Source organism: Stigmatopora argus, chromosome 10, assembly GCF_051989625.1.
Source record: "Stigmatopora argus isolate UIUO_Sarg chromosome 10, RoL_Sarg_1.0, whole genome shotgun sequence".
Classification (NCBI taxonomy): Eukaryota; Metazoa; Chordata; class Actinopteri; order Syngnathiformes; family Syngnathidae; genus Stigmatopora; species Stigmatopora argus.
Window position 1 is genome coordinate 5,715,697 of NC_135396.1, and position 20,924 is coordinate 5,736,620.

The 20,924-nt window shown below is 43.4% G+C and overlaps 1 protein-coding gene across 1 annotated transcript; it reads left to right on the top strand.

The window, feature by feature from the left end:
* Positions 1-356: 356 nt before the first annotated feature.
* map3k10 (mitogen-activated protein kinase kinase kinase 10) lies at positions 357-20,642 on the top strand. Its single transcript, XM_077611816.1, has 11 exons — positions 357-2,735; positions 13,813-13,993; positions 14,065-14,213; positions 14,822-14,997; positions 15,125-15,371; positions 16,024-16,146; positions 16,235-16,373; positions 16,872-16,984; positions 17,060-17,352; positions 17,932-18,424; positions 18,995-20,642. The coding sequence occupies exons 1-11, from the start codon at positions 1,853-1,855 to the stop codon at positions 19,354-19,356; spliced, it is 3,159 nt and encodes a 1,052-aa protein (XP_077467942.1). The 5' UTR covers positions 357-1,852; the 3' UTR covers positions 19,357-20,642.
* Positions 20,643-20,924: the final 282 nt, after the last annotated feature.

Consider the following 20,924-nt stretch of genomic DNA (forward strand, 5'->3'; position numbering starts at 1 on the left):
GTATATATATATATATATATATATATATATATATATATATATATATATATATATATATATATATATATATATATATATATATATATATATATATATTAATTTATCTCTGGTATTGAATAGTGCTTAAGTTGATCTTTGACATCAGCATGTCATAATAATTATTAACCGGACATGGACATTATGATATTGCTATGACTTACAATTCCACTATCATAGTCTTTCATAATTAAACCAAGCTGTCGAACTAATTATCAGTGCGCCGTTATCATTTTGACACGTTAACGATTCATGAGCTGCCTGCCACATTGATGTAGGTCAGCGATAGCGAGTGTAGAACTACATTACCCAGAGTGCAACAGAAACGCACCACTGCCACCATCGGCGGCGGCTCGGTGTGCCTCTCTGGTTGCAGCGGACTAAAGTCGCCCTCCACTGCCGTGTGTATTCCTGGCTACCACACACTTTCCATGGGAAACTGGGCCCAACGACATCTTTCTCCACTGTGGCTCATCGGCAGGCCGCCCACTTGTTCCCCGAGCTAAGTGCACGTAAACCGGGGTGGATTTGTTTAGACGCCGAGTGAGTCGTCCGGTATATTTGACAGCTCGGCGTGTCCAAATACCGATGGTGCTTTTTTGAGGAGATCTGGACATTTGGCACGACGAGGGACCCCACGGAGGTTAGACGTGTGCGTAATGTGTATCCCTAAGATGCAGTCTGACGCCCATAACAAGTCGATGGATGTTGCTATGCCCACGGCGCAGGTTAGGTTACAGCAAATATTTGCTTTAACTATAGCGCAACCTCTCGGATGTGGCCTAAATCACTGTTGAAATATACTAATATGAAACGTGGCCTTCATTCATGTTGCACATGTCTAATGATGCTGTCAAATTATTAGTGTCTACCTGTCTTAAAGAAGCCCCCCCCCCCCTCCAGACATTTAAAGACCCCCCTCAGCATCCTCCACTGATGGATAACCAAACACTAAACCGAGAATGCTTCCTATCCACTCCCATTGATTGCTACCTCTTGGTTTGTTGTGCCCACGATGAACTGTATTCCAGCTGTGGATTGAACGATTGGCTATAAGCGGACCCTCTCTCTAGAGCCCGTCCGGAGAACGTTTTAGGCTAGACCAGCCTGTCGGGATGTAGGGCACAGAAAAGCCATCCATGTATTCAAGCCATCTATGCCATGCCGTTTACGAGAGCGAAAGCAACCCATATTCGTGGAGATGGCTGATGGGGGAGGAGCGTCTACGCTGGATAATGAGGACCCCCGCTCGGAGGATTGCACTAGGCTCTGTCAGACACTGTCATCTTTACTGGTAGTATAACCACAGCCAGCCCCTTACAAACTCAATCTAATGAAGTCCCCTTTTTGGATCATCACAATTCAAGGGAAATTCATCCAACACAAGCAATTGTCTTCCAGTTTGATTGACATGAACATTTACCCGTTGACTCTAAAGGGGAATGGGAAATTAAAAGCCAGTGTTTTGTGAGGTGGAAGGGATTGGAGCTATGCCTTAAGAAGATAACACGTACAGTTCTTACGGCGAATATCCTGATAAATTATAGTTCAGTTTTTATGGATATTCTAGAGTTTGACCCCGAGTATATCGTTCCTGAATAAACCGAGTCTTTTGGGGATACTGGTGCCTTTCTTTGGAACGCTTACAACATGCGGGGGTGGGCGCACGGTATTCCCAGTTCTTTGATTTTCTGACCTCACGTACCCAACCTTTGGTAAACGAGGACACCTCGCTTCGGTTGATGGACCCACGGTGTGTATTGTGCCTGAGTTGACAGAGGTCAGGCTTACATTGTGCAGCACCAGCCCGGCCTCCATGAACCCTTACGGTAGAGTGATTAACGCAGCGGCCCCCGTGTCCTGTGCCAGTTGCGGGGGCTGCTGCTCTCCACCTCCCCCGTGCCTCATCCCATCCACGATGTCCTTAATGTCACCAAACATGACCCCACCGCCTCTCATGTGCCCTGGACCGATCCCGCAAGTGGAGAACGGAAGTAGCTGGAACTCGTCCTTTTGCTCTCCGGATTCTCATCCTGGTCTCGACTGCACGGCGCCCAACTCCTACTGGACGGCGGTGTTCGATTACGAGGCCACGGCGGATGAGGAGCTAACCCTGAAGCGTGGGGACCTCCTGGAGGTACTCTCCAAAGACTCCAAAGTGTCTGGGGATGAGGGTTGGTGGACAGGCAAGATCCAGGATAAGGTGGGCATCTTTCCCAGCAATTACGTGACAAAGGGGGACGCTCCAAACTACCAGCAGCTCACTGTGGACGTGGGCGAGTGCCCTTTGGAGGTCGACTTCACCGAACTCCTCCTGGAGGAGGTTATCGGAGCGGGTGGATTTGGGAAGGTGTACAAAGGCTTGTGGCAGGGGGAGGAAGTTGCGGTCAAGGCTGCCAGGCAAGACCCCGATGAAGACATCAGCGTGACGGCGGAGAGCGTGCGCCAGGAGGCCAGGCTCTTCTGGATGCTCCGGCACCCCAATATTATCGCTCTGCGTGGGGTCTGCTTACGGGAACCCCACCTTTGTTTGGTCATGGAGTACGCCAGAGGTGGGGCCCTCAACCGAGCTTTGGCTGGAAAGAAGGTGCCCCCAAGGGTGCTGGTGAACTGGGCCGTGCAGATTGCGACGGGGATGGACTACCTGCATAACCAGGCGTTTGTACCCATCATCCACAGAGATCTCAAGTCCAGCAATAGTGAGTACAAATCATTTTCTGTATTTTATGATTAGAGAAGCTTTAAAAGGTCAAAAAGTCCTCAGAAAATGTAGAAAAGAACATCAACCAGGCCAACTTATGTTGTCTAACTGTGGTAATGATCGTTTTGGATAATTGTTTATGATCAGCATACTGCCTGTTTGTATTTCTAATAGAACATTAGCTTCTTCTTCAACAATATAATCGAGATTGCTTGATTGTTTACATGTCTTGTTGACAAATTTGTGGTGTACATGCTCATTCGGTGGTCAGCATGCAGGTACACCCCCATTGACTGGTCGTGTTGAGCAAATATCTAACATGTTGTTGTGGTGCTTTGGTTAACGTGGGATAACTATCCAGCGGGTAAATAAGAAGAAGAACAGTGTATCTGTAGGCTGTATAGTTAAACACCATTTCAAATGGTTGTTTTGACGTTCAGTTTGTTACATACATCAGGGCTAGTCACATTTATCTTAAGATTTTTTTTATTTTTATGACTGACGCCCTTCCTCAACAGACCAACCTCCCATTTTTTAAAAATCTTATCTTAGAATTAGCGGCACCAGCTAGGTATTGGAAATGGAATCGAGGTCGTTATTTTTTTTTAACGTTTACAATGCACCGTATTTCAAACTGGTCTTACGGTGGATAACTCATTCACCAATATGAAATGCCAAGAAGCCTAAATTGTGTAAAATTGGTCTCCTTTGGCCATCTTTTTTTTTCTGCCATCCGTCTGCTCCTCCTCTTGCTTGTCATCTGCCTCCTAGTCCAGGAAAGCAGTTCTGCTCTGCAACTCACTGTGCTATTTTTGGTTCTTTGTGCTACTTGCTGTTTTAAAGACGCAGTTGTTGCTGCATTACACAAATGGCACAAAAGCCTGAATGCATGGAAGTGCACGAGGGCTGTAATGTGGTTCAGATGATGAGTCTTGATCTTCACTGGCATGCTTCATGGGGGAATGGAGGGGGTGCCAGTGTGGGTGGGGAGGGCAGGATGCTGACTAAAGGCTCTTCGTAAAAGGGCCAGACCGTTGAAGTGTATCGTAAACACGTTAATATTGCTGATTGGCAAAAAATGCTTCCATCAATGTCTATACATCGTTTTGATGCTTAGTTTTGTCTCCATTTAAGGCTAACTGTGATGCCATCAAATACCATGTTACATGGCATTGCTTCTGTGCCACTGAGTCATGCAGCTTGCGGCCTGCTTGCTGCGATAAATGTCAATGCCCTAATTTTTATTATCGTCTACTTGTAAATAACAGCAGATAACAAATGTACCAATGTTTTAGTCAGGGTTTGGACTCTAAATCCCCCCTGCATATTTTGTTGAAAATGTGTGTGGGTTGTAATCAGCATCATGTACGTAAATCTTTAAGTATGTATTACAGCTATTTAAAGATGTGTTTATTTTAGTTGCCGGGCATTTGGTGGTTCAAGACAATAATGAATAATTCTAGAAATCGCTTTAGTCAATTTGCATCAGATTTTTCTGGCGTCACTTGGTGCTGTTAGATCAAGTGAGAAGAGTAATTGAACTCCAATGCAGACCAAATTAATGGGAACTGGATCTCCTGCTATCCCATAAAAGCTTGAGTTTGATTTATTTGATCAGGGGCAACACATATTAATGAACATATTTATATTCATGTTGATGGCTTTAAGGTGATTGGCAAAGAGGTTCAGAGACGAGAAATCACGTATGTTTAATTGGGATTGAGTTCCAGGTATGTGCGGCACGGACAGACAGAGAAGGCGCTTTGGCTAATTTAGCATTATTTTTGAAGGGAACTGCACAGTCACCTCTGGAGCCAGCTCTTGTTGATGTGTTGGAATTTTTTTGTACAAAATCTTGCAGTGAAGGAGGAGTTTTGTGTCGGAAGATTTTGTAAAGTAAGGTGGCAACGGCATATTTAACAGTATTGTTCCAGTTCAGGTTTTTTTTATTTTATTTTTTATATCTGACAGGGGTGGTCGTTTTTGGCTTTCTGTCCAATTGAAGATGCTGACGCGTCACGTACGATATTTTTTCATAGTAACAAGAGAATTTGGATTTGTAGATTTAAAGTGCTCAGAAATGCATTCCAGTTCAGATCAAAATCATGGAAAAGTAAATAACAAAAAATTGGTGCTCTTGTTTTTAATAATGTATTCACCAACATTTTGGGGCTGTAGAACTAACTGTTTTAAAAATATATAAAAATATACAAATCCATCAATGTGAGGATGACTGAAACGTGCAACAGGCAGCAAATAGGTTAGTTTAAAAAGCATCTGTTTACACATGTTGATTTTTCTTCTCTCTTGTTAAGTGTGGGGTTTATCACATTATCCAAATCTGTCAAGATGTCAAACATCATTTTTTTTAGGACTTTAGAGGTCTTTGGAATCCACAGCATGCATTGATGTATGCACCGCGAGTGGGGAGACTGATGGGAAAGAACAAGAGAAAAAGAGTGTAGCGGTAAACAGTGGTTCATCTCCGTTTTGGATTACATCTCAGCTCATTGTCCGGGTGCACTGCTCTCAGGTGTCCTCTTCAAACCACCGACCACTTGGCACTGGGCTCATAGAGCAGCCCCGGAGCCTCTTCTTGTGCCTTCTCTGGGTTTGTAGCTCAGTTAAAAATGCATTGTTCCTCCACATTGCGTTAAAAAAAAACCTCACTCGTAGGCTTTCTTCTAAAATTATCCTCTTGTAGTTCATACGTTGTGCTAGCGTACTTTGAATAGTTCACCTTTTGGACCTAGTGAGGCTCCAGCTAGGGGATAATCTGATTACCATGACCTTCTTTAGGGTGAGGGTGATGTCACATTATGTTTGTGAGGACTGGCCTTGTGGTCATGCTTTCCCCGTCACCCTGATCCTTCATTTTCCTCAGGTTTCTCACAGCGTAGGGCACTGGTACCACTAGATTACATGTAGAAGCTATCTTGTAATTGCTACGCAACTTTACACAGTTATACAGAATAGTTCTTCATTTGATGTCAAATACCACGCTTGTGGTTCTTCACACATTTCACTGAAATGGGCTGATATGAAAATTCCTGATGTTTGTAACACTACTTATAGTCTGATAGCATCTATATTCTATCGCTATGTTTTCGCATATCCCAATTCCCTATTTCTACTCTTTCTGCCTATCCTATTAAACATTTTCCATTAACAACAAAATTATTTCCAATTCCCCTTTGGCACAATAAAACTTTTGCAGGATTTAAAGACATTCGGATCTACCATTCTGCTCATCCAAGCATCTGAATTGGGCAGGTAAAAAAAACAATTATTTATTAAACTAATGAGTGCAATAGGTGTCATTTCTTCAAATAATTTTTAACAGTTTAGACCAGGGTGGGCAAAGTATTCCACAAAGTGCCACCTCCACCACTCAGTATGTCCGGGGGATTAATTCTCGGTGCTGGACACTCTTCTAATCCTTTTCCTCAACAGTCTATCTTCTATATTCTCGCAGGCTTGGTCATATGCGACCACACCCTATTATATTGTCCATATGGCGTGTCTCACCTCGCTAATCTTTTTGATAACCCTTAGACCACTTGTTTGTTTGAATGCACTGTTGTTACCAGCATTAAGTATTAACTGAAAACGGAGAGGGGGAACAGTAGGCTTCAATGACATTTCATTTGTGTTTTGTCCCTATGAAATGACACTCTTAAAAAAATAAAAACATACTCGACAAGCCTGCCCCGAGACACAAGGGCTCCCTCTATTCAGATGATTGTTGACTATGTAAACACGACTCACATTTGAAGTGGCAAAAACAGCATGCAATGCCAGCCTCTTTTCCTTTTTTAGCTACATGCACACATTTTTTTAAACAACTGTGGTAATTGTACCATGAAACGCATCCATCATCAAAGCTTGGTTGACTATATGGACAATTTGGAGTAATATTTCACAACTATTCACTGACAGACACTAAAACTGGGACATTTTAGTAATATTTATTAGTACTCCAACTTCCTCCCAAATGTGTTATCTAGAAGATTAGAAATACCACAATTAAAAAGTTATTGTTAGATAAGTAGTGGTAAGCAATATCTAGGACTGGTCCCAAATTGATGTCTTTTTCTTACACTGTCTTCTAGGACAATCGATGTTGAGTAAAATAAATTCTGCCTAGCAACAGAAATCGATACCATACGTGACGTGCGCAAAAAAAGTTTGATTTGAGGTCAAATAATGCACTAATAATTGCTTTCAAGGTCTCCTCCCGTTAATTACAAAAATATTTAATAAACTTTTATCAGGTTTGCAAGATGAATTAGAATGATGATAGCATACATTTTTCCAAGGTATTCTAATCAGTCTTTTTTATCTGGCAGCTTAGAAACATGACAATATTAGCAGTCAGCGATGATGTTTTTGTCTGCTACCAGTGACCGAGACGATCCCAATTAGAGCCAAAATGGGTAAAACGAGATAGATTTTACAAAAAAAAACATACTTAAAAAAATCCCATGCAAAAGTTCTTATACGGCACACACGAGTTGAAATGATCAAAAAACGTATAAAATACCGGAAAAACATATACGTTTTTTTATTTCACCTATTATTATGATTGATTTGTTGATCTGCCTGCCTCACAGTATGGGGTTCTGGTTTAGAATCTCTGGTATGACTTTGTTAAGTAATGAACAATTATAAGACAGGCTGTGTATTCAGATTTAGGCGTGTCTACACTAGATTTCACTGAGTATGTGGCCTTGTGTTGCGATAGAGGTCGGACAGCAGGACACTCTGGCGCTAGAGCGAGAGCCCACACTCTCTGTCCTACGCACGCACGTAGCACAAACATGTACACATTGCCACGGAGCAACAATGACCCCATTCTCACACCGCAGCTCAAGACAGAAAGGGAGCATGGCTCATCGTGGCAGAGGAGTCACTGCAGGGGAGGATGAGGAGGAGGAAGGGTGCTGGAGAAGGAGCCAAGGGCAACTGCAGCCAGGGAATGAAAGAGTCCGGGCATGGATGCAAACGAGCAAGGAGCAAAGCGGGAATGTAGAAAAAAACCCTGGAGCTTGAAATGGGAATGGAAAGATGGATGGGAGGATGGGGGAAGGATGGATGGATGGATGGATGGGGGAGGGATGGATGGATGGATGCAGAGACGGGGACATTTAGAACACCAGGTTGAGTTTTGTGTGGAGGGTTGGATTGGGGAAAAAATTAACTAGGCCAGAAGGGAGGCAGTGTGGTAAGGAATTAAACAAAAATACTGCATCAAAGCATCTAAGCTGTAAAAACAGGTCGTCAAGAATGGCTTTATTGGTCATTTCTCAATTAAGAGGTGTTTGTTTGGAGTCATGAGTTAAATATGCCCGTTAATGTGGTTACAAAAAAACCCCAGAGTAATTCCCGTACTATCATCTAAAGATGTGAAAAGTCATTCTGAAAGTCACAAGTAAGTTTTGGGTCATGTTCCAAGTCTAGACTGACAAGTTTCAAATCAATTCGGAGATTCTACAATACGAGTTAAGGCTCGTTTGAGTCATTTAAACAACAGAGAGGAAATATATTAAATTTTAACACACCTTTCAGAATTTGTATTTATTTAAGAGCTCAATTGATAAAAACTAATGCCATCATTGCACCTATAGGGAACTTTACATTTGTGTAACTGAAAGAAATTGTGGGCTAAGTGTTGACATATGAGTCCGATGTTGTCCTAACGTCAGAGTGTCAGTATCCTCTTCGTTGCACTTTGTCCTGCGCGGACGAAGGCTTTTAACAGATGCTTGAATCACACCACTCAGTATACTTGCGTTGTAGTGACACTGACACCAGTCAGTACAACGCAACACACTCATGTGCAAACTTACTCATCTACTGTGATCATTTTCTCCACTGATCAATAAACAGTTGATTGCAAGCGAAAAACACCCCCTCTCTCTATACTGCAGTGCAGCACAGACCTAGTCTCCCCTTGGACCTGAAAAGTATTGTGACACACATTTGCTGTCTATGCTCATGCTGCCCGTTTGACCTGACAAAGTACAAGGATAACGCTTTTCACGTTGAAGTTGATAACATACCAAATGTAGTTATCATTTTTTTAAGCTTTGTTTTCTCTTATTTAAATGCAAAAGGAAGAAAAGTTGGCTCCCCATTCATTGAATGGGGCTCCTCCTGGCCTGTTAGTATGTTGACTCTTGTATTAGAGGGTCATTGTTGTTGTTTGCCGGCAGCCTGGCACAGCGAGAGTTGACTCGGGCCAAACAAAGCGAGTGCTGGGCATTTCGCCGACCCGCAGCTCCTTTTGGCCTACGCATGAGGGCACTTTAACAGCAGCTGAGTTAAGAACTATACAGCAGGGCTCACTTGATTTTTGTCGTTTTGCATGTATGAGTGGACTAGCATCAAAGAGGCGAATAGTTTGTATGTATATTGTATACAATGTATGGAAAAAATGTCATAACATCATGTATACTATACATGACATTGCTAAGGTATTCAATTCGTCTTCATTTTTTGGGGGGAAATGGGGAAAAATAGTACAATAGTGGTTTGAGTGGAAACGTGTCCAATCTAACATCATTTCATCAAAGACAACAAAGAACAACAAATTAAAGAAAAACTTGTGGCTTTTGGCTTGACAAAAAAAATCACACATTTGCATGGATTTTTACAAAAAAATCAGTCTTGTTCTCATGGAATAACATTTAAAATGGGAATTGTTTATGGCTCTCTCTGTTAAAAAGGTTAGGTTAGGTTAGAACTTTTTGTTTCATCTCGTATTCGGGAAATTTCTTGGTTGCAGTAGCAAGACAGACACAAGACACACAAGACATTGTAGACCTAGGTAAAAAACTGGAGCCACACACACAGCCCGACCCCTGATATACACCTATATTACAATACTATCAATTTGAAAATGACAAGTGTTGGCCTAATTTAGTTGTCTGACTCAATTTGTCATACTAAAAAAAGAGAACTGCCTCCAATTTCTGTGTTGAGAGTTTTAAGATAAATGTACTCCTTTTTATTGGGATTCATTCCCTTTTCTAATACCGCACACTCCATCACTCTAAGAGCCAAGAAGAAGAGACCACCTCATTTAATGTCTCTACGTCTTCAGTAAGAGAGAAAGGGAGTCGTGTCACACAAACCTGGCAGCGGCGTTTGTGTTCAGACAAAGTGAATGACTGCAGGGGGAGAGTGTGCTCGCTACAGCGGTGCCTCGGCGCTTGGCGCTTGGTGTGTGAAGCCAAGCAGGGGTATCGATGTCACACACTGCACGAGAAGAGACCCACCTGATGCCTGTAATGGGCTTATATTTGGTAGTATTACCATGCAATCACAATATTGCTTTGAAATAGCCATCTCAACAAAAGCAATGTACAGTAATCCCTCGAATATCGCGGTTAATGTGGACCAGACATGGCCGCGATAATCGAAAAACTGCGAAGTAGGGTCACCCCTATTAATTTTTTTTTTTTTAAACATCTAAAAATCCTCTAGTGCTGAGTCCTAGTAGAGTGGCATCCGCTTACGAGTTTAAGCGTGGATTTTTAAGTTTTTCTGAATGTTAAAAAATGTTTTTAATCATTAATAGCGGGAAAAACTGCAAAGTAGTGAATTGCCGATAAGTAAAGATGCGATAATCAAGGATTACTGTATCTTTTTTATTCTAATACAACCACAACATCTATATTTTGTGTTTATTCTTCAATGTTTCAGTTGTGTATGCTGAACAGTATTTGTACAAAAGATATGTTTGCATGGAACTTTGATCTCATGTTTAATGAAGGTGACTATTTCTTAACAATATTTGATTTACCCCCAAAAAACAGTTTTATAAAATTTAATTGGGACTATGTAAAAAAAAAAAAAAGCTGCTCGATGCGTTTCTGGGCTTAAACTGTAAGTAGAGAAAGGCTAGATGAGAAAAAGAGGCAGATAGACACTGCCAACAGAAGGACAAAGGCTCTCCCTCCAGTCATTTCTCCTCTTTACCTCTGTAAGGCCGCATCTTTTCACCCATTCATTGTATTCTCTTTCCTGCTTGTATGTCGCCTTTCTGGCCAAAACGTCAAATTCTTCTATTTTCTCCCCGCCTCCTCCGGATCGACCGTGGCCCAGCTGCAATTCAGCCGCTGCCTCTTTACGCCAGCCTTCACGGTTATCATGTCGCATCGTCATCACGCCAACATTTTTTCTGTAGTTAACGAGGAGGTGGCTAATATGAGCGGAATCAGTATATCTCATTATGTAAGTAGCCACTGGTACTACAAGACCCACAATGCACTGCATTATCTAATGAAGTTAGCTCTTGCTGTTGGCCATTCATCACTTACAATGGAAAATTCATACCTGTCAACTTATGAGTTTTTGCCGCATTTTATACGTTTTTTGATCCTTTCAAATTGTGTTCGCCATATAACCACTTTAATTACTATACTAAACTTTAGTCTATGCAAATGTGGCTGCTTGTTCAGTTGACTATGCTTACAGATTTCTTTATTCCGGCGAGCGTGCAATGTTTTTAGTCATACAGACTAAATTCAGTGTTTTTACCAAGGTTATTTTGTTGATTAAATTGAATATTTTTACACGGACTTGAACATAAATGACTCAGTTTCAAAGCCAGCGTCCAATGGAAATCTCCAAAGCTGTGGGAATTTCCAACACTATTTTTTTTACACTGGAACTGTCCTCTCGGTGGAATGTTTGTTTACGTAAACTTGCCCCACCTTTGATACTTGATGTGTCAATTTTTCAGTTTCTTCCTGAAATCTTTGATCGGATTTCTGTTTTCGTCAATAACATACCATCAAGAGCACAAACGTGTGGGTTTTCCTGGAGTGACACGCCCGCTTTTCCCACCAGCGTGACCTCCGCCCTTGTTACCATCACATCGAAGTGATGACACAGCACTTTAGCCATAACAACACCCAAAGTTGTTTGACATGTTCTTCCCTCACACGTACAACGACATGAAGTCACGTATTGATGGATAGAAAAATATTAATAATGTGCAATAGATTCAACGTGCTAAAATGAATTGCACGTCTTTTGTCGTCAATGGCAGCGAATGAGCTAACGAGTCAAAGTATTAGAAACTGATATTAATGTATTTTCTATGGTACAGTAACTGAAATAAACCCACCGAAAAGCTGTTAGGTAATTTATTACATGATTAATATATATGTATATATATTTGACTGGTGTGTTGTTGTTTAAACAGTGACGTGGGAACATTTCTCAACATCCAGTCAGGGGTCAAAGTCTAAAAATGGAGGACAGAGGAGTAGCATGTTATTGTTTTTAGTCAAATGGACATTGAAAAGACACTTATTAAATTCACATTTTTATTGTTGTGCAAGTGCTGTTAAACAAATCTGTTTCTTATTGAGGCATCCAGAATATTAGGCAATCAGTAGATTTTTCAACTATAATGTGATCAAAGAAAGTAGAAGTCTATTAATCAGTGTTGTCATTTTTACATTTCCATTGTTTTCTGCGATCATCTTGTATTTCACCTGGCCAAGCTCATCGTATTTGTGTTATTGATTCCCTAGCTGTATAAAAATATGGCGTATTGCATCCTCCATCATCACAGCTGTCACTTGGCCGTCATTGTCAACTCAAACGAACTCCCTTATGCTTGTGAATACAGTAAAACCTCACCATTTCGCGCTTCAACTTTCGCGGCCTCACGACATTGCAGATTTTTTCTCTGCAGATTTTTAAAAATAATATTATTATTTTTAAGTTCATAAAAATATGAAAATCCATGCTGAAACTCATAACTACTAAGACTCAGCACTAAAGGGGTTTTTCGACTATCGTGGCCATGCCTGGTCCACATTAACCGCGATAATCGAGGTATTACTGTATAGTGTTAGAGGTATTTTCTGCACATATCAAATGTTAATTGAATAAACTTTCAAGCCATCACAGTTCACACTGTGCAGAATTAAAGTGCTGCCTTTTACACAGTTGGGAATGCAACTAAATGACTCAAGTAATGGAAAACGTGCGCAATTTGTTAACTTTTATTTGTTTGGCAGTGCATCTTTGCAAGTCACGCTGAGTAATTGGGCAATGAATTGACTGTGTAAAACTAAAACAGGTTTCTCCAAGAGCTTGCAGACAAAGAGGCACACCTTTTTATCACGTAAAGGCTTTGCTGCGTGTGTCGCGGAGAGGATGTGTATGTAAACAGACTCTGCTAAATGTGTGTGTCTGTGTTATGGTGAGCTTGGCCACCCTTTGCATAAGCCTGCAGATAAGAGTGAGAGCGAGAAGCCAGCTTCCACCTGCCTCCCAGTACTTGCCAAGTGTGTACACTCCAAATATTTCCATAGCGTGCTCGCACGCGGAAAAAAAGGAGGAAGTCTTTCGCGGCATATGAGACCGAGAGATGTAGAACGATGGGCAGAAATGTTGCCAGCACAAGACTCTTCCTCGTTGTCGTGGTTGTCGTCCGTAGTGGTCTATAACTGCATTGAATTGAATGTTTTGGTTACCTTTCGTGGGGAGTTGATGCTAAAAACTATGCAAAACACCATTGACATACTATGGAATAGCATCTCTGTTATGATGTTTGAGTTTGTGTATGGTCACAAAAATAACGTAATTGTAGCTAAAGGTATCCTGTCTTACATAACAATAAAAAATTGTTAATGTGTAGGCGGGACCGTGTGAAATTTGCATATGAACCCTGAACTGGTATTTCGCCATATAATACATTATCTATATATACCATACATTTTTATACCCACCTAAAATATACAGTAATTGAAAACTATTTTTTTTTCTAGAGCCCAAGACTTTTTTGTCAATTGGCTCATTTTAACATTTTTCTATTTGAATGATTGCATTTGTATTGACAATAAATCCTTTCCCCCCCTAATTTAAATGTTATTCATTGTCCTTAAATTAATATGCAATATTGGACCGTGTCAGTCAAAACTCACATAATCTTTCACGTGATTACAAAACGACATTGTATTGTTAGAATACATTCAAAATCACCTTGTCAGTTTATTTTCTTCAACTAGTTTGTGCAGCCATGTCATAACTGTCTTCTGAATCCACCTCAGTCCTCATTCTGGAGCCGGCGGAGCGAGACGACCTAAGCGAAAAGACCTTGAAGATCACCGACTTTGGCCTGGCACGAGAATGGCACCAAACCACCAAGATGAGCGCGGCGGGCACCTACGCGTGGATGGCGCCCGAGGTCATCAAGCTATCCCTCTTCTCCAAGAGCAGCGACGTTTGGAGGCAAGTGCCGCTCGCAATCTTATGTCCCCTCCATTGTGCGTGGCATGCCATCTCGTTTTGTGTTGTCACAGTTTTGGCGTGCTGCTGTGGGAGCTGCTGACTGGCGAGGTTCCCTACAGAGAAATAGACGCGTTGGCCGTGGCCTACGGCGTGGCCGTCAACAAGCTCACGCTTCCCGTCCCGTCGACGTGCCCTGAACCTTTTGCTCAACTTTTAGCAGGTAAGCCACGTGATGCATCCCAGCCAGGTTTCACACAAGAGAGAGAATCTTTATTCTCATTATGCTAGACACAACAAAATTTTGTCCAGCGGTTTCTGACTGTTATATCATTACATTTTTCTCTACATAGTAATTACACCTCACAATTTTAATAAATCACAAAAACAACCCAAGTCTATAAAAATGGGGTTTATTTAGGGAAAATAAAGTTCAAAGTACCTTGGTGTATGGGAAACAGTACTCCGCTCTGGGGGTAATAACTGGTTGTACCACCCTGGGCAACAATAATTGTGTGGAGGAATGTTGGACTTAATTTCTCAGAACCGTTTGAATTCATTTTTAAATACATGTAAATGGTTAGAACAGCATGTCAATACGACTTGAGTCAGTCATTATGCTTTACTTCTACATTCAGGCCTGACTTGAATATTTTGAGTAGCAATTTGTCCATTTCATGATGAAGCAAAGCAGCCCCAGATATCTTCACGACCACTTAGCTTTCTGTACATAACTAACACCCCGAGGAAAACCAAGACTATGATTGAGATCATGATTCCAATGAATATTAATACCCCTGAGCTCATGTTGCTGTGTGATTAATCCTCCAGAGTGCTGGAGCCCGAACCCCCACAGCAGGCCCTCTTTTACCAGCATCCACCAGCGGTTGCTAGCCATCGAACATTCGGCCATGTTCCAGATGCCCCTGGAGTCCTTCCACTCCTTGCAGGAAGACTGGAGGATGGAAATCCAGCAGATGTTTGACGAGCTGCGGGCCAAGGAGAAGGTGAAATCTCACCTCGTCAACACACGCCCCCAGGGGTGTTCGCGCACCTTAGCGGCAAACGGAGGTGTCGGAAGAAGCGCTAACGAAGCCGGGGAGAAGAAAAAACTGTTTTTGTCTCTCTGGTTAGGAGCTGAGGTCCTGGGAGGAGGCGCTGGCTCGGGCGGCCCAAGAACAGCGGGAGCAGGAAGAGCAGCTGAGGAGGCGGGAGCAAGAGCTTGCCGAGCGAGAGATCGACATCGTGGAGCGCGAGCTCAACATCATCATCCATCAGATGTACCAGGAGAAGCCCAGTGTGAAAAAGAGGAAGGGGCACTTTAAGAAGAGCAGGCTGTTGAAGCTGTGCAGGGATGGCAATAGCATCAGTCTGCCATCTGGTGGGTGCAGTTATGTATACAGATATCAATGTTTTTGTCTGTGTGTGTTTATGGATTATAATTTAAGAACAACTTCCATTTAACATCAAACAACCATCTACTAAAGTACATCATCTATTGCCCCATTTTGGACATACATCACATATGAACACAGGGCAGGTTTGCTTGATAATAAAGGAAATATGTTTATTAAGGCTTTCACTCTTTCAGTGAATTTTTATTCCCTAAAAGATTAAAGTAGCAGCATTTTAATTGGATTGGATTCCTTTTTATTTTATGCTATTTCTTTTCCTTTCATTTAGTGTGTGCTTTTATTTTTATTTCTAGAAATCTACTTTCCTTTATTGTTTTGTTCCTTTGTAAAGCCGCATCAAGCATTTAGTTTAAATTCAATTATATGTAAACTAAACATTCACTTCTAAATTCAATTACTCAATGATCAACGACTATAATTCCATCTGACCGAATTCCATTTACTGTGAATGGGTGCCTGTCTCTATATCCTCCTCCCTGTGATTGACTGGCGACCAATCTCTCTGTCTATGTACAACACAAGTAACATCCTCACCAGGATAACTTCAGGACAGCATTCTATTTCTGAAAAGTGTCAATTCATTATTGTTTCCATGTTTTTTTTGTCATGCACTGATAGGGTTCGAGCATAAAATCACAGTACAGGCGTCCCCGAGTGTGGACAAGAGGAAAACGCAGGGCATCGAGAGCACCACGCCGCCCGCCAGCCCTGGTGTCATCCCACGCCTCCGAGCCATTCGACGTGAGATCTTCAGCTGCTTCTCAAATGTTGAACTCGAAAGACCCAGTGTAACATTAGGGAAATTGTTTTATGTGTGTGTGTATAACAGTGACACCAGGTGACGGCAACAAGACGTGGGGCCGAAGCGCAGTTTGCAAGAAAGAAGACATGTCGGCCGGCAAGAAGAAAGGACGCACGTGGGGACCTAGCTCCACCCACCAGAAAGAAAGGGTCGGGGGCGAGGACAAGTATGGCTACTCATGCTTATAATATGCATTTTCAAATTTGACCTTAAAAGGAAAGAAAAGTTCATCATGGAAGCTATAAGTTGACAGTTGGAAGATGAGTTGGAATTTACATTGAATTGAATTGTCTTTATACAAGTATAATGAGATTTAAAGCTTCACCACAAAGTGCACAAATAACAACAACAAACAGACAAATAAATAATCATTAAATAATAAGTGACCTGTAAATACCCTAAAATGGAAGTGAAAAAATAATTGACGCAAAATTGCCATGATATTGACAATGATAGAGGTCCAATTCACTTAAACTGTCTGTGTATGCTCATCTTTTATTGCCATTGACGTCCACAGCTGTCAATGGCGTCAAGTGGGTTCACTTTTTGGGCCAAAAATATACTGGTCCAGACCACATGAGATCCAAACTAAGTTTTTGTAGAAAAATCTCACTGTCGAATAAGGTCACTTTTGATTCAATGTCATCCCTTTTTTTCCCCCCAGACTGAAATCACTAAGCGAGGGCGGCAAAGTGTGGTCCTCCAGTGCTCCCAACCTGGGCAAGTCCCCAAAGCACGCCCCCATGACGGTGGGCTTTTCTAGCCTCAGTGAAATGGGTGAGTTGCTTTTGCTCCTGACTGACTTTCCATACGCCATGTTTTTATTTTATTTTTTATTTTTATTTTTTTTAGAGGAGTGCTGCGAGCTGGAGGAGTCGCCAGGTTCCCTGCAGCCCTCCGAGACCAGCAGCAACGGGGCGGCCGACGACTCGGGCTCCCTTTGGAGCAACCTGGGCTCCAGCACCGCGGTCAGTTCATCCGGCGCCAGCTCCGCTCAGGGTTCCGTGGGCGCGGCGTCGGGGCACCAGGACTCGCTGAGACGCTGCGGGCAGAGAAAGCGGAGCGACATGCTGCTGCTGGGTTGCGCTTCGCTCTTGGCCTCTGTGGGCCTGGGGCAAGACCTGCTGCAGCATGGAAGATTCCAGGTCAGAAAGTGAACACTAGCTCATAGTTTTAGGAAATTTGAGATGATTTTAATTCGCCTGCGATTGGCTGGCAGCCATTTGGGGTGTGCCCCGCCCACTCCACGTAGTTAGCTGGGATATGCTCGAGCAACCCCGCTCATGATGATAACCGGTACAAAAAATAAATGCATTCAAGGACTTTAGTAAACAATGAACACTATGGGGCGGCTCGAATGGTTAGCACGTAGGCCGTACAGCTCTGGGTTCAAATCCAGTTTGCATGTTCTCCCCAGGCCTGTGTGGGTTTTCTCTGGGTACTCCGGTTTCTTCCCACATTCCAAAAACATGCCTGGTAGGCTGATTGGACACTCCCCTAGGTATGAGCGCGAGCGTGAATGGTTGTTTGTCTCCTCGTGCCCTGTGATTGGCTGGCCAACGATTCAGGGTGTCCCCCGCCCCCGCCTCTGGTCCGAAGTCAGCTGGGATAGGCTCCAGCACCTCCCGCGACCCTAGTGAAGATAAAGCGGTTCATAAAATGAATGAATCGATGAATGAACGCTACGGCCTCAATATGACGGAGTTTGTTGTCGTTGGGGTCAGGCGCTCCAAGACGAGCAAGACGTGCGAGAAGAGCAGCGGAAGAAGAAAGAAAGCCTTTTCCAGCGCACGGGCCGCTTCCGGCGCAGCACGTCGCCCCCCAGCAGAAACCTGTCCCTGCCCCTTTCCCGCCAGCACGAGTGCACGCTGCCCTCTTTGGAGCCGTCGCCGTCCGTCACGCTCCTCTCGCTGTCCTCGCTGTCGGACTGCAACTCCACCAAGTCCCTCCTGCCCTCCGACCCGGACGACTACTCGCTGACGCCGGCGGCGTCCTCCCTCAACCCGTTGCTGGATTTCCGGGCAGAGAGTTTCAAGAAGGAGCCCAACAGGTCGCTGACGCCCACCCACGTGTCGGCAGCCACGGCCGTCAGGAGGGGGCATCGACGCACGCCGTCCGACAGCGCCATAAGACCTCGGGCGCAGAGCCAGGTTCATCGCAGGACGCCGTCAGACGGGAGCATACCCGCACCGCCTCCGCTGGGGGGAGCCGTCAAAGGTATGGGGCTCAAGAGTCAGCCGGCTCCAGCACCCCCACCGACCCTTGTGAGAAAGAAGGGGAAAAAAGCTAATTTGGTTTAATTCAACAGATTAGCTTTCAGAAGTGCCTAAAAAATATGATCTAATAGCAATAATTTTCTGACATTAATTGAAATTGCTTTCATTGTATTATGTAATGATGAAAATTGATATTAGGGTTTTTCTTTTTCAACTTATTTTTAGATGATTGCTCTGTAAGACTAAATACAAATAGATGATTAAAACGAGTAAATAAGAGTAAAATTACATTGTATGAAGTCATATTTTTGCAGTTATAGAATTTAAAGGTTCCGAGAGCGTAAAATAGTCATTTTAAATTGCATTATTTTTGGAGGAAAAAGAATAATACTTTAAAAAGTCATCATTTTATGAACATAGAGAAACTTTGAATTTTATCTAACTAATTTTACAAAAATGATGTGAAAGTCAGTATATTAATATTGAAAACTATTAAAAATAGAAATTTTGAAGTGCAAATAATGTTCTAGAAGAACAACATATACATATATATATATTTTCTCCTTTCCAGGTACTCTGGACCCCCTGGACATCCCTCGCCTGTCAGAACCCAGCGCCATCTTCCCGCTCCCTCAACGGCGAAAAGCCCCCGCGCCGCCCGTCCCCGACTCGTCCCCCTTCTGCCTCATCAGCCCGCTGGAGCGACCCAAGACGTTGGAATTCGCCGCTCGTCCCCGGCCCGCTCCCACCCGGGTGCGCGGCGACCCTCGTAGGCCGGTCACCCAGTCCGGGACCCGCGTCCGCAACAGAAACGGGGGCGCCGTGCGGCCCAGCCTGATGGACATGGACGTCGAGGGGCAGAATTTGGACCACACGGTACCCCTGTGCGGGGATTTGCAGGCCGCCGCCCTTTGCGGACATCAGTACACATAGTGAGGACACTTTTCTTTTTGTACCGCCAAACCTTCATTTTCTGAACCGCTTATCCTCACAAAGGTCGCGGGGGTGCTGGAGCCTATCCCAGCTAACTACGGGACACCCTGAATCGGTGGACGGTCCAGGAGACGGACAAACATTCACGCTAGGGGCAATTTGGAGTGTTCAACTAGCCTAACCTGCATGTTTTGTGATTGTGGGAGGAAACCGGAGAACCCGGACAAAACCCACCCAACCCCAGGGCAACATGCAAAGTCCACACAGTGAGGACCCACCTGGGATTGAACTCTCGACCCCAGTAATGTGAGGCCGCCACGCCAACATTCCTTCTTTTGAGCATTCCACTAAGGCAGTGGTGTCAAGTATGCGGCCCGCGGGCCCGGAAGCAGCCCACCAGGGGCTCCAAGTCGGCCCGCGGTGTTGTTCTTTCTGTAGCTCCTTCTTAGTGTACATACAGCATCCTATGCTATAATTTTGACACAATCCGTGTAAAACTGGAGATTTGTGCGCCCGAGTGTGTGGCTCACGTTTATCTCCGCACTCGCAGTCTTTCATCCGTTGCCTCCCCGTCAAAACAAATTCTGATAACAACGTATTCCCTCACCTTCCGTCCGTCCGCTTCCTACCTTCTGCTTGCGTCCTTCCAACAGAATAATATTCGTACATGGAATTGTTCCGTCACCCACGTGGTGTTTTTCCCCTTCATCTCAAGAAACTCGTTGCATCAAGAAAGCAAAATCGCAGGCATTTTGCGTGAAATGTTGGCAAAAAAATACTACTAATGGAGGTAAATATTAACCCATTGAACCACCAGGAAATGATCATGTTTGTTTAGTATTTGACCCATGTTTTTTTAACAAAGCATATTAAGGGCACATTGAAAAATGCTCCAAGAATAATTTGAGTATTTTTAGTGTGACCTTAACACTCAATTGCCTGTTTTATTTTTGTCACATCTCGCACGTCTGCCCATATCTCATGACGGATATTGACCTTTCGACCCAAACGCAACCGGCGTCCACCTCACGTCCACCCGGACCCCGCCCGTCTCCCGGCGCCCTAACGGTACCCGCCTTGGTCCCTTCAGGAGCCTTTGTCGTTGGGCCTCTTGCAGCTGACAAATCACGTTGGACTTGTTACATTACTTTGCTAATAAGTGAGTGTGAGTGGGTGTGGATATGTAAGTTCTGAGTGTGTGTTTGTGTGTGTGTGTTATTATATGTATGGGATGAACTTCTTGTGCTCATGAGTATTTATTATGATTAAATTAATTGTTATTGGGAGTCGTTATCACGAGGAGTTTTTGTTCCAAACGCGGCTTTGAGTGTAGTACCGCGTAAAGTCGTCTAAGTGTCGCTATAGTGCACAATGATGTCATCTTTTTTAACAAGGTCCTTAGACGCCGGTCTGTTGCCTAGCAACCAGCTCGCCACCGTGGTGACGCTTCAAAAGCAACTACAAAAGGCAGACAAAAAAAGACAGGAAATGTTCATCGGCAGGATACACACACACACAAGGGTTCTGAATGAGGTTATCGAAGCCTGGATTGGGCTATTTTTCGTTTA

Bases quoted from the DNA above. Each gene is read 5' to 3' on its own strand.
- map3k10 (XM_077611816.1), top strand. From the start codon at position 1,853: ATGAACCCTTACGGTAGAGTGATTAACGCAGCGGCCCCCGTGTCCTGT. The intron at 13,994-14,064 runs GCAAGTGCCGCT...GTGTTGTCACAG, and splicing joins AAGAGCAGCGACGTTTGGAG to TTTTGGCGTGCTGCTGTGGG. The intron at 14,998-15,124 runs GTGAAATCTCAC...CTCTCTGGTTAG, and splicing joins AGCTGCGGGCCAAGGAGAAG to GAGCTGAGGTCCTGGGAGGA.